This window comes from Galeopterus variegatus, unplaced genomic scaffold (assembly GCF_000696425.1).
Source record: "Galeopterus variegatus unplaced genomic scaffold, G_variegatus-3.0.2 Scaffold1470, whole genome shotgun sequence".
NCBI lineage: Eukaryota > Metazoa > Chordata > Mammalia > Dermoptera > Cynocephalidae > Galeopterus > Galeopterus variegatus.
Genome location: NW_007727581.1, coordinates 87,022 through 100,733, shown reverse-complemented (window position 1 = coordinate 100,733; position 13,712 = coordinate 87,022). Strand labels below are relative to the sequence as shown.

The window sequence follows — 13,712 nt, the reverse complement described above, 5'->3', positions numbered from 1 at the left end:
CACAGCCTCAGTGTGTGCATTTTTACACATTTAATAGTCTGGTCAAACAAACACACAAAGCACAGCAGAATTCATCCCCATGTTTCTTAGTTGTGGTTGTTGTTTTTTTTTTAAATGGTGTCATTTGAACAATAGGTGCTCTATATATTCATGTGTCTATACCTCCTTCTTAAATTACTTTATACTTTTCAGAATTTAAATATTATGATTGAAAAGGGTTAACAATAGCATATCCTTGAAGCTGAAATAGTTTATAAACCCACCAATGGATTATTAAGAACTGGTAAAATTAGCTTATTTAAATGCACCTCTCTACTGATAGTTTGTATGGTTTAAGGGAATCTAACATTTGGTCAGCTCTAAGAATTATCTTTCTTTGGAGTATGCCCACTTCCAATGTTTCCCCTCTAATCTTCTCCATGCTCTGCACAACATTCATACTGAGAGTTACCTCTTGCCTTGGATCTTTAAATTTCTTATATCTGCTCTCTGCTCCCTCTCCCAGGAACACCACTAACTAACCTCAACAATGTTACCTTTTGAAATCCCTTGTGTCCTTAAAGACTGAACTCGGATGCCACAAGTTTCCATTCTATAGTCTCTTAGTCAGCTCGGGCTGCTATAACAAATACCACAGACTGGGTGCCTTATTAACAACAGACATTTATATCTCACAGTTCTAGAGGCTGGAAGTCTGAGATCAGGGTGCCAGCATAGTTGGGTTCTGGGGAGGACCCTCTTCCTGGCTGCAGATGGCTTGCCTTCTCTTTGCATCTGCATGTGGTGAAAAGAGGGCAAGAGAGCTCTCTGGGGTCCCTTTCATAAGGGCACAAATCCCATGCCTGAGGGCTCCACTCTAGTAACCTAACTACCCACCCCCCCCAAAGACCCACCTCCTAACACCATCACATTTGGGGTTAGGATTCCAACATATAAACTTTGGGAGATACACACATTCAGTCTGCCTCATACAGTCACGGATTCCACAAGCAAATGTAAATTGCACCCTTGTCTGTGGACATTGCTGTCCTGTGCTCTAACACTCATGCATTCTATTAAACAGGAGTTGTATGTACACGCCCAATCACCCCAGGGAGAGGAAGCTCATGAAGGACTAAAAAGATTCTCTTTTTAGTCCTCTCCTGATGCTTTGCTACTAGCACCTAGTACAAAGGTATGCAGAGAGGAGATGTGAGGAAAACCTTTAATTTATGCATTTCAAAAGCGAGCCAAGCCTCCTATCTTTGCATGTCTAGTGAATCTTGTACAAATCTCCAAATGTGCATAATGAATTGTAATGGGTTATTCATTTATTTATACCCCCAATTGAAGGTAAACACCTTGAAATCAAATACGTATCATTCGTATTTGTACCGTCAGTACATTACAAAATGCCTGGCACATAATAAATGTTTGAAAAAAAAATTCTACTCATTCTTCAAGATTTTTCCATGAAGTTTTCCTTAACCCACTCAAACTGACCGTTCTGTCCTTGGAAAGTCACAGATATAGCACACGGTACTCTTCACCTTGCATTACAGTTAGTGGCCTCTGTCCTCTTCCTGTGATCTCTCCTTCCAAAACATAAGCTCATTCATTCCCTAGGATAAGATCCATGGTTGATTGTATTTACATCCTTCACAGGCCTTGTATACATTAGGTTTTAAATATGTATTTATGGAACAGAAAAATGTTTTATAAATTTAGATTATAGTAAAACAACTGCAGAATGTATTCCTTTTGTTGGAGAAAGATGCACCAATATTGACCAGTGTCAGCTCTTGGGTTACCTTAATGCTTCATCAATTTATAATTTTTTACAAATTACCATTTCAGCTTTAGATTTAAATGATACCATAATTTGTCTACAGATTCTTGCAAATCAGTTTCTTCAGAGCATAGAATTTAGAAGTCAAAAATGATGTATTAGATATATGCAGAATATATTTTGAAACAATTCATTTCAAAACTGTAATGTTTCACAATATAAAAGTTTAGCAAATAGATAGTTTAGTATCTTCATTGTTCTGTTGGGAATAACGGACTAATTAAAATAAATTCTTAGTGAATTAGAATGGATATTATTCTTTTTGTAGCTAGCCTTTAAATATTACACACACATATACTATGCCCCACTGAAACTCACTTTTAAATACAACCCTCCTAATAAATAATATGGTAGAGACCTTTCCAAACCATTAACAGTGGAATTAAAATTTAAATAAGAGGAAGTCTGAACAAAACCTTGTGATCAAGAAGTAGTCATAGATTATCCAATGGAAAATTATATAAATGAACATAGCCATTCACTGTAAACTAGATGCACAACTATTTGTCAATAAGAAGGATTTGGTAAAATTTGGTCCACTTTACAGTCTTCCTTAATGGTTCAGTTATGAAAGTATGATAGAATTTCACTATGAGGTGCCCTCTCCTGTGAATGGGGCCAACAGCACAACCCTCAGCACAGAGCTACACCTTTCTGTCTCGTTGCAGTTGTTTGATCTTGGTAAGGAGCTTACCAGTTGCTTGATTTTACAATGACCTCAAAAAGGAAATCTATGGATAAACCAGCTTGCAAATAATAAAATGCATAGAAATAGGCTACTGTAAAGAACACATCTGAGACCACGTATTGGGCATTTCCACAGTAGAATCCACAGGATAAAAATATAGCATTCAAGGCAGAGACTACTTCTCTGCTATGTTGCCAAGAGCCTGTACCACGACTGTGGGAACAGAACGGAGAAAAGAATGTGGCTCCATGCCCCAGACATGAGCAGCCCTGGCATGCTGTTGACAATTGGCTGAATTTTCATTATCCTCTTCAATTATATTTCTAGGACAGCAAAACTTTAAACCCCAGCTATAGCAGAGCAGTGGGTCTTTTTCTGTTACATTTTTAAACAGACGTGTATGGAGACCATTGGACTGTGGGAACAGAACGGAGAAAAGAATGTGGCTCCATGCCCCAGACATGAGCAGCCCTGGCATGCTGTTGACAATTGGCTGAATTTTCATTATCCTCTTCAATTATATTTCTAGGACAGCAAAACTTTAAACCCCAGCTATAGCAGAGCAGTGGGTCTTTTTCTGTTACATTTTTAAACAGACGTGTATGGAGACCATTGATAATCTAAGCCAACAAAGACCTAAGTAGGTAAAATGAAGCATTCTTCTTCCTTACTTTTAACCGTGAGGTACATGGACTTGCTGACGTCTGCGCCCACATCGTTGCTGACCTTGCAGAGATAGTAGCCGCTGTCTTCTTCCACAACGTGCTTGATCAACAACGACCCATTGCTGAGAACCTGGATTCGGCCATTCAGGGCAATTGGCTGGAACTGGGGAACCCCAGCACCTGGGATAGAATAAAGAAAAGGAAAATGATGCAAACACGCACAAGCATGAGCAGGCAACGGGCTCACGTTCACCCAGGCCAGTGACGAGACAACACGGATGCCTGGCCGGGATCACGCAGGGCAGTCCCCGATACACCCAGTTTTTCTTTCTCTCCTCAACATTGGAATTTTTGTTTAGATAGAAACACATGTATTAAAAATGACAGTATTTTAGGCTCTGAGATAAAAACTAAGAGAGCTTACAGATAGTTTCTACATGAAAAGTCAAATTTGTTGAGTGTTAAGTAGCTGATAAATTATTCAAAGAAATCACAGTGGAACAACCATAGAAGTAGACATCGCTCATGGTACTAAATACATTCCTTGTGTTCCCAGGGACTTAATATGAATGTAAACAAGAGAGTGATCCAGACACATGGCATGTGAAGTCCTTGTTTGCTGTACATGCCCGAGGCTGCAAAGCGAATACCAGTATTGCAGATTTCTCTTCTAAGTGTGGTTGTATCCTAGCCTAGAAACACAGTGCCCTACTAATATCACTGAATGTTATTTAAGTAAATAAGTCAGGTCATTTCAATAGAAATTATTCAAAGTGAAACAAAAGGAGCAAAAGAGTGAAAAATACAGAATAGCTCATGCTAGAGACCTGAAATAATATCAAATATTCTAACATTAAGGAATCATCATCTTAGAAGAAGAAGAAAAGAGAGAAAGATGGGGTAAGATGAAATAATATCTGAAAATAATAATAATATTGAAAATAATAATAATACCTGAAATAATATCTGAAACACAAATGACTTCATTACTACTGTCAATCCACTTGACATTTATAGAACTCTGTACTCAACAATAGCAGAATATATATTAGTTTCCAGTGCCCATGGCCTAGTCACTGCAATGCACTGAATGTTTACATACCCCCCAAATTCCTGTGTTGGAATCCTAATGCACAATGGGAGGGTATTAGGAGGTGGAGACTTTGGGAGCTGATTAAACCATGGGGTTAGTGCCCATATAAATGGTACCACAGAGCACTGTTTCACTCTCTTTCTGCCATGTGAGGATACAAAGAGAAGATTATAGTCTTCAGCCTGCAGGAAAAGGACCCTCAGCAGAACCTGACTGTAGTGGATTGAATTATGTCTCCCCAAAACTCACCAAAGCTTGAATTGTGACCCCCAAGTTTTATGTATTAGAAACTTAGCCCCCAATGTGATGGTTAAGAGGGTGATAAATCCTATTATGGTAACTGAAAGGTGGAGCCTTGAAAAGGTGATTAGATTGTAGGACCATGAGGTAGTGAATGGATTAAAAATGGTGGTCAGAGGTGTGCTTCTGAGGGCTTTAAAAGAAAAGAAGTTGGAGGAGAGTCTGTCTCTCTTTCTTTCTCTGCTTCTACCATCTTGCAACATGAGACCCTGGGTCACTGTCACCACCACCGGATATGTTCCTTGGACTCTGGACTTCTCAGCCTCAGAAACTGTAAGCAGTAAATTTTGTTTTCTTTATAAATTACCCAGTTCCGTGTATTTTGTTATAAGCAACAGAAATGGACTAATACACTGACCATGCTGGCACTGTGATCTTAGACCATCAGCATCCACAACTGTGAGAAATAAATATCTGATATTTAAGCCAGCCAGTCTATGATAATTTGTTATAGCAGCCTGAACAGACTAAGTTAGGCACCAAAAGAGACTATTGTGGGCCGTGACAGAAATTTCAATAAATATTATAAGATAAGAATAATATGAAATGTTTTATTTACACAGCACAATTAAAATTGAAATCCATAACAGAAATATATATGGGAAAACTAAATATTTGATATAAAACAACACACTTCTAAGTAACTTATGGGTCAAAGAAGAAATCACTGGAGATACTAGAAAAAAATATTTTAAGTTGAGTAAAAATGAAAAAACAGCATATCAAAATTTAATAAAATGCTGGTAGAGTTTGAGAAAGTTACAGGATTGTCCATGTTAACAACACAGATTTTTTCCTTTTCTCAAAGAATTTCCACCAGAAAAATACTTGTAATAGTTGAAACATTTATATGAAAGAATCACAACATGAACTTTAACTACATTGCTAAGCTATCTCAATCAAATACGGAAAATGATGACCTGTTAATTCTTATCTAGACCAAGATAAGCCTCTTTATTACTAAAATGACCTAATGAAGACAGAAATAAAGTATTAAGTGCATTTGAAAAACACTAAATCCTTTTTCATCAGAAAAATGAACCTAAGTTGAATGGTTACAGCACCTATTGATCTGATCATGCTTACTAAACAGAATAATAGTGGACACACTGCCAACCAATGCATCAGCCTTGAGGACTACAGCTCCAAGGGCCAGCACTTGTTTAATTCTTTTTCATCAGAAAAATGAACCTAAGTTGAATGGTTACAGCACCTATTGATCTGATCATGCTTACTAAACAGAATAATAGTGGACGCACTGCCAACCAATGCATCAGCCTTGAGGACTACAGCTCCAAGGGCCAGCACTTGTTTAATTTGAAGGAAGAAGACTTCACCATGGTTTGTGGAATTACCAGGTCGTCTACTTTAGATCCATCATTATTCTAAAGAGTAAAATTTAGCCCAGTGCATCAACATGCAAAATCCTGTAATCTTCTTAGCTCAAGATAAGCACTTTGGGTAATTAACTAGAACACACAATATAGCAACCAACAGCCATTAATTATAAAGCTGTCAATTTTCTGTGGCTAGCTAGGGTCAAGTGGGGATAATTTTAATGCTCCATTACATGAAAATCAAATGTTAAAGCATTATATAAGGCATAGACTGAAATACTGGTTGTGTTAATACTGGGTGACCTTTTTAATTTATTGAAAAGATATGCTGAGCTGTGTTCCCAGGGACTGGAGGTATGGGAATAGTGGGAAAAGAAGAGCTGAGATCACCAAGTGAGCCCACTTTGAAAGCAGCAGCAAATAAGGCCATTGTTTCATCTTTTCTTTCACTCTTAAGTCTTTGCTGGTCTGTAGAGAGGGCACTTGGCTAAGGGTCAAAGTGACCCTTCATACCCTCTGAAACTCACTAACTGTACCTTTGAGCAAGTGGCATATTCTCTCTGCTTCCTTAACTTCATCATACATGAAATGTGGGGAATAATCCAGCCACATATGATATAGGATTGTCGTTCAAATCAAGGGAAACAAGACTGTATGAATGTGAGTGGAAACGCCCACATGTAAAGACCAGAAGACGCTGGCCAGTGAGCACATTCAGAGAGCCCCTAGCAAGGCAGAAGAAGGTTGATGTGGAGTATAACAGACAAGTGGGAAGGACACCTCTTTAAGCTCCCTAGTTGCATCCAAGTGAATGGTAATGCTGTAAGCTATTCTTTCTTTTCCCCAAGGATCAGAAACACAATCCCTTTCATCCTTATGGAGCAAGGGTTGCTTTCCTAGAGAATGAGTCTGTTTTTCCTCTCAGGAGCGGGTTTTCTTCTTTGAGAACAATTGGGGGNTATAGCATTCAAGGCAGAGACTACTTCTCTGCTATGTTGCCAAGAGCCTGTACCACGACTGTGGGAACAGAACAGAGAAAAGAATGTGGCTCCATGCCCCAGACATGAGCAGCCCTGGCATGCTGTTGACAATTGGCTGAATTTTCATTATCCTCTTCAATTATATTTCTAGGACAGCAAAACTTTAAACCCCAGCTATAGCAGAGCAGTGGGTCTTTTTCTGTTACATTTTTAAACAGACGTGTATGGAGACCATTGATAATCTAAGCCAACAAAGACCTAAGTAGGTAAAATGAAGCATTCTTCTTCCTTACTTTTAACCGTGAGGTACATGGACTTGCTGACGTCTGCGCCCACATCGTTGCTGACCTTGCAGAGATAGTAGCCGCTGTCTTCTTCCACAACGTGCTTGATCAACAACGACCCATTGCTGAGAACCTGGATTCGGCCATTCAGGGCAATTGGCTGGAACTGGGGAACCCCAGCACCTGGGATAGAATAAAGAAAAGGAAAATGATGCAAACACGCACAAGCATGAGCAGGCAACGGGCTCACGTTCACCCAGGCCAGTGACGAGACAACACGGATGCCTGGCCGGGATCACGCAGGGCAGTCCCCGATACACCCAGTTTTTCTTTCTCTCCTCAACATTGGAATTTTTGTTTAGATAGAAACACATGTATTAAAAATGACAGTATTTTAGGCTCTGAGATAAAAACTAAGAGAGCTTACAGATAGTTTCTACATGAAAAGTCAAATTTGTTGAGTGTTAAGTAGCTGATAAATTATTCAAAGAAATCACAGTGGAACAACCATAGAAGTAGACATCGCTCATGGTACTAAATACATTCCTTGTGTTCCCAGGGACTTAATATGAATGTAAACAAGAGAGTGATCCAGACACATGGCATGTGAAGTCCTTGTTTGCTGTACATGCCCGAGGCTGCAAAGCGAATACCAGTATTGCAGATTTCTCTTCTAAGTGTGGTTGTATCCTAGCCTAGAAACACAGTGCCCTACTAATATCACTGAATGTTATTTAAGTAAATAAGTCAGGTCATTTCAATAGAAATTATTCAAAGTGAAACAAAAGGAGCAAAAGAGTGAAAAATACAGAATAGCTCATGCTAGAGACCTGAAATAATATCAAATATTCTAACATTAAGGAATCATCATCTTAGAAGAAGAAGAAAAGAGAGAAAGATGGGGTAAGATGAAATAATATCTGAAAATAATAATAATATTGAAAATAATAATAATACCTGAAATAATATCTGAAACACAAATGACTTCATTACTACTGTCAATCCACTTGACATTTATAGAACTCTGTACTCAACAATAGCAGAATATATATTAGTTTCCAGTGCCCATGGCCTAGTCACTGCAATGCACTGAATGTTTACATACCCCCCAAATTCCTGTGTTGGAATCCTAATGCACAATGGGAGGGTATTAGGAGGTGGAGACTTTGGGAGCTGATTAAACCATGGGGTTAGTGCCCATATAAATGGTACCACAGAGCACTGTTTCACTCTCTTTCTGCCATGTGAGGATACAAAGAGAAGATTATAGTCTTCAGCCTGCAGGAAAAGGGCCCTCAGCAGAACCTGACTGTAGTGGATTGAATTATGTCTCCCCAAAACTCACCAAAGCTTGAATTGTGACCCCCAAGTTTTATGTATTAGAAACTTAGCCCCCAATGTGATGGTTAAGAGGGTGATAAATCCTATTATGGTAACTGAAAGGTGGAGCCTTGAAAAGGTGATTAGATTGTAGGACCATGAGGTAGTGAATGGATTAAAAATGGTGGTCAGAGGTGTGCTTCTGAGGGCTTTAAAAGAAAAGAAGTTGGAGGAGAGTCTGTCTCTCTTTCTTTCTCTGCTTCTACCATCTTGCAACATGAGACCCTGGGTCACTGTCACCACCACCGGATATGTTCCTTGGACTCTGGACTTCTCAGCCTCAGAAACTGTAAGCAGTAAATTTTGTTTTCTTTATAAATTACCCAGTTCCGTGTATTTTGTTATAAGCAACAGAAATGGACTAATACACTGACCATGCTGGCACTGTGATCTTAGACCATCAGCATCCACAACTGTGAGAAATAAATATCTGATATTTAAGCCAGCCAGTCTATGATAATTTGTTATAGCAGCCTGAACAGACTAAGTTAGGCACCAAAAGAGACTATTGTGGGCCGTGACAGAAATTTCAATAAATATTATAAGATAAGAATAATATGAAATGTTTTATTTACACAGCACAATTAAAATTGAAATCCATAACAGAAATACATATGGGAAAACTAAATATTTGATATAAAACAACACACTTCTAAGTAACTTATGGGTCAAAGAAGAAATCACTGGAGATACTAGAAAAAAATATTTTAAGTTGAGTAAAAATGAAAAAACAGCATATCAAAATTTAATAAAATGCTGGTAGAGTTTGAGAAAGTTACAGGATTGTCCATGTTAACAACACAGATTTTTTCCTTTTCTCAAAGAATTTCCACCAGAAAAATACTTGTAATAGTTGAAACATTTATATGAAAGAATCACAACATGAACTTTAACTACATTGCTAAGCTATCTCAATCAAATACGGAAAATGATGACCTGTTAATTCTTATCTAGACCAAGATAAGCCTCTTTATTACTAAAATGACCTAATGAAGACAGAAATAAAGTATTAAGTGCATTTGAAAAACACTAAATCTTTTTTCATCAGAAAAATGAACCTAAGTTGAATGGTTACAGCACCTATTGATCTGATCATGCTTACTAAACAGAATAATAGTGGACACACTGCCAACCAATGCATCAGCCTTGAGGACTACAGCTCCAAGGGCCAGCACTTGTTTAATTTGAAGGAAGAAGACTTCACCATGGTTTGTGGAATTACCAGGTCGTCTACTTTAGATCCATCATTATTCTAAAGAGTAAAATTTAGCCCAGTGCATCAACATGCAAAATCCTGTAATCTTCTTAGCTCAAGATAAGCACTTTGGGTAATTAACTAGAACACACAATATAGCAACCAACAGCCATTAATTATAAAGCTGTCAATTTTCTGTGGCTAGCTAGGGTCAAGTGGGGATAATTTTAATGCTCCATTACATGAAAATCAAATGTTAAAGCATTATATAAGGCATAGACTGAAATACTGGTTGTGTTAATACTGGGTGACCTTTTTAATTTATTGAAAAGATATGCTGAGCTGTGTTCCCAGGGACTGGAGGTATGGGAATAGTGGGAAAAGAAGAGCTGAGATCACCAAGTGAGCCCACTTTGAAAGCAGCAGCAAATAAGGCCATTGTTTCATCTTTTCTTTCACTCTTAAGTCTTTGCTGGTCTGTAGAGAGGGCACTTGGCTAAGGGTCAAAGTGACCCTTCATACCCTCTGAAACTCACTAACTGTACCTTTGAGCAAGTGGCATATTCTCTCTGCTTCCTTAACTTCATCATACATGAAATGTGGGGAATAATCCAGCCACATATGATATAGGATTGTCGTTCAAATCAAGGGAAACAAGACTGTATGAATGTGAGTGGAAACGCCCACATGTAAAGACCAGAAGACGCTGGCCAGTGAGCACATTCAGAGAGCCCCTAGCAAGGCAGAAGAAGGTTGATGTGGAGTATAACAGACAAGTGGGAAGGACACCTCTTTAAGCTCCCTAGTTGCATCCAAGTGAATGGTAATGCTGTAAGCTATTCTTTCTTTTCCCCAAGGATCAGAAACACAATCCCTTTCATCCTTATGGAGCAAGGGTTGCTTTCCTAGAGAATGAGTCTGTTTTTCCTCTCAGGAGCGGGTTTTCTTCTTTGAGAACAATTGGGGGCTTCAGGGGATGAGTAGGTACAAGGACAGAGGTGGAGATGGGAAGAGAAGAAGACAATTACAGCAACAGCAGGTGCACGTGACGAAGGTTGTGTGGCTTGCTCAGTGAAGGGGTGCCGAGGGGGTCTGGGTGTCCTGTTACAGAGGAGAGCCCAGAGTGGGCAGAGGCCCAGTCCTGAGACATGGTCTGAGTGCTGTTCCCAAGCCCACAGGAAGAAGCTTCCATCACTGGACAATTTGTGCATGCGATGTGTTGTCTATACATTTGTGTCAGATGCTGTCTGTGGATCCTTAGCACTACCCCTTACTCTAAACTCTTCCCTAAATTGAAAGGACTGGAAGCCTGAAAACTATATTTCTTGACTTCTTTGTCACGGAATTCTGGTTTATGTTTTACCAGTGAGAGGCCCTTGAAAACAATTTGGAAGGTGCAAAAAAGAATCATTATTCTCCTTTAGAAGCAGCAAATTGATACACGGGCAGACACCAAACATCAGGCTTATTAGCTGCCTTTGGGAGAACTTTGACAAATTACTGCTTTGATGCTACCAGCAGTTCTCACCACTGACGGGAGCGCCTTCTCATGGTTCCTCCATTTCTCAGGTACCGGAAAGGCAACTGGGTTTGTCTCATCCTTCCAAAAATTCTACATGCATCTAATTCCTTGTATTAAAGCCCTTCTTGATAAAACACTAAACCCTAACTGAGAGCATCCAAGCTACTTCTTTGGTAAGTCTGCACATATATGTTCACTGTGCAATTCAGTTATTGTCACTTAATTCCTTTATTTCTGTGTTGAAGAATGTTACCTATTGAAACACTGAAGCTTTGTGGACTAGATTAGTGCCGGCTTGGCTCAGCAGTTGTTATGACTGGTAGTCCACCAGTTTAGCCTGTCAGTATCATGACTGCAATTCTGTACCTAATATCCAAGAATACCTTTTTAACCCCAAGGTAAAACAATGGCCCTTCACTGACTTGCCTGAAAACTGAACTGTAAACAGACCATAATTCAGCTCTTGCCAATGAGACATGTGACCTTGTGATACCAGAGGCAGTGAGGTGGCTCAATCATGCTATGCCCATGGCTTTGCTGCAAGACTGTGAGGAGCCCCTGAAGCTGTGTCCCCCACCCAAGGTCTCCAGCCACCACTTCCCTGGAACAAGAGCTTCCCTAATATTTGCCCTCAGTGTGACTGACTCCACCCACAAGAAGACTGCTAGAAAGTTCCTGGGGAGAGAGATGAGAAAGATGGAAGATGGAGGAGTGGAGAGGGACAAACAAAGGGAGGGCAAGCTGGGCCCTGGGGTTACTGTCCTGGTGATTCCATCAGTACTTGGGCAGCTGCAGTGTCCTAGGGTGAGGAGCCTACAGTGGTCTTACGGTGGTTCCCAGGGCCACTGAGACTCTGCTTGTGTTAGCACAGGGGAAGGCAGAAAGTTTCACCTTCGGTAAGTTCTTTTCTACCATCTGTTGAACACTTACCTTCTCTGTTCTGCTTATAACCTTTTCCGAAGAACTCATTATTGCTTAGTGAGGCCCACTGTCCCTACTTGAGGCCCATTGTCCCTACTTGGGTAGCACAAGCAGAGCTGCTTCTGTCGTACACAAGGGACCCACACTGGACTCTGAAGTTGGGTTTATTTTTTCCATGTACACCATAGGGAGATGTTTTCTTCTCCTCTTTGGGTCTTTTGAGCATTCTCTCTGTATTAACTCAGGATTCACATCTTATTACATAATTGAGCCCTGTGTGGGGGGCATGGGACACTGGACAATACCTGAGCTCTGATAGTCTGGATTAGACTGACAGGTGAGGCCCTGGCGGGTGTTGCTAGGAAGACCTAAGAGGGTCACTGCCATCTCAGTAAATCCACAGCAGGGAAGAGGTCTAACAACATAGAGAGCAGGACAAATGGTGAGTCTCGGAGCCGGCACCTTTAAATCTCTGAGTGGGGAGGAGATAGGGAGACAGGCAGGCAGGGAGGGGGGATGGTGGCGGGCAGCAGCCTCCGTCCGTTTGGTTGTGGATGTGAAGGAGATGCTTGTTCTGAGTGTAAGTGACGGTGAAGGTAAACAAAGGAGGCCAAATGCCTTGGACTCTGAGTTCTAAGAACACTCAGCCCATGGTTGGAGTCAGGTCAAGGCAAGGATATAGTGAGCAGGATTAAGGGACAAGGACTTGGGGAGGACTAGAGAACCACAGATTATCCTGACTGGGCCATGTGAACCTACTCCCCACTGAGTTATTTCAGTAGGAAATGTCCTGCTTCCCTGGAGGGAAAATAAAAAGCTGAATGTAAGGGACATTTGTCTCTTGATTGTTTCCCCTCTCCAGATGTATCTTTTGAATGGAAAGCAGGTGATCTGCACTGTGACCCATCCCTTGACTGTTGAAGAAGGGATAGCCTCAGTCATCTCAGCACAGAGGTCTGAAAGTAGTGTTGGCAGAAAACATGTCCAGAATTAACCTGCTTGAAGGATTTGGGCTTGTCCCCTTTCACATATTTTTCACGGTATTTGGAGACATAGGCTTTGAGGGCTATGAAGGGTCCCAGTGATGTCACCTTCACCTTGGAAGAGAAGGCGTGGGCAGGACCAAGGTGGGGCATTCCAGGGCAAGCCCCTGAAGTAGCAGGAGACTCCAGAGAGGGTCGCTGAGCAGCGTGACCAGGAGTACTGAGCACAGCATTTGTCTCCCAGTCTGGAATTGAGCACCTTGCATGGAAACATACAGATAACTGTTGTACGTGTTCAGTTTTACTGCTATGAATTTCTCAACCAAAGAATCAAGTCCCTGTTGGCCTCTGTAAAGATCTATGACCAGCAGAGAGAATTTCTGCAGGTGGACTGACACCAAGCAGAAGAGGACATTTCTGGGGCCCTGGGGGTAAGGGACAGTCAGGTCCCCTGGTAGACTACACTTGTAAAGGGCAGAAGAAATGACAACCTCCAGCAGCTTGTCAGGGGACAGTAGGCAAAGACTGAGGAAAAG

The 13,712-nt window shown here is 40.6% G+C and overlaps 2 protein-coding genes across 2 annotated transcripts in view; both read right to left on the bottom strand.

The window, feature by feature from the left end:
• The window catches only part of DSCAM (Down syndrome cell adhesion molecule), a 237,084-nt gene extending 230,588 nt beyond the window's left edge, over window positions 1-6,496 (bottom strand). The window contains exons 1-2 of the mRNA XM_008577256.1: window positions 6,448-6,496; window positions 3,188-3,361 (exon numbers count right to left, since the gene is read on the bottom strand). Coding sequence (XP_008575478.1) covers window positions 3,188-3,361; window positions 6,448-6,496 — 223 coding nt within the window. The remainder of the gene's footprint in view (window positions 1-3,187; window positions 3,362-6,447) is intronic.
• A 637-nt stretch (window positions 6,497-7,133) lies between these two features.
• LOC103594066 (Down syndrome cell adhesion molecule-like) overlaps window positions 7,134-13,712 on the bottom strand; it is a gene marked incomplete at its 5' end in the record, with an annotated part of 80,626 nt that continues 74,047 nt past the window's right edge. The window contains one exon of the mRNA XM_008577255.1: window positions 7,134-7,358. Coding sequence (XP_008575477.1) covers window positions 7,150-7,358 — 209 coding nt within the window. The remainder of the gene's footprint in view (window positions 7,359-13,712) is intronic.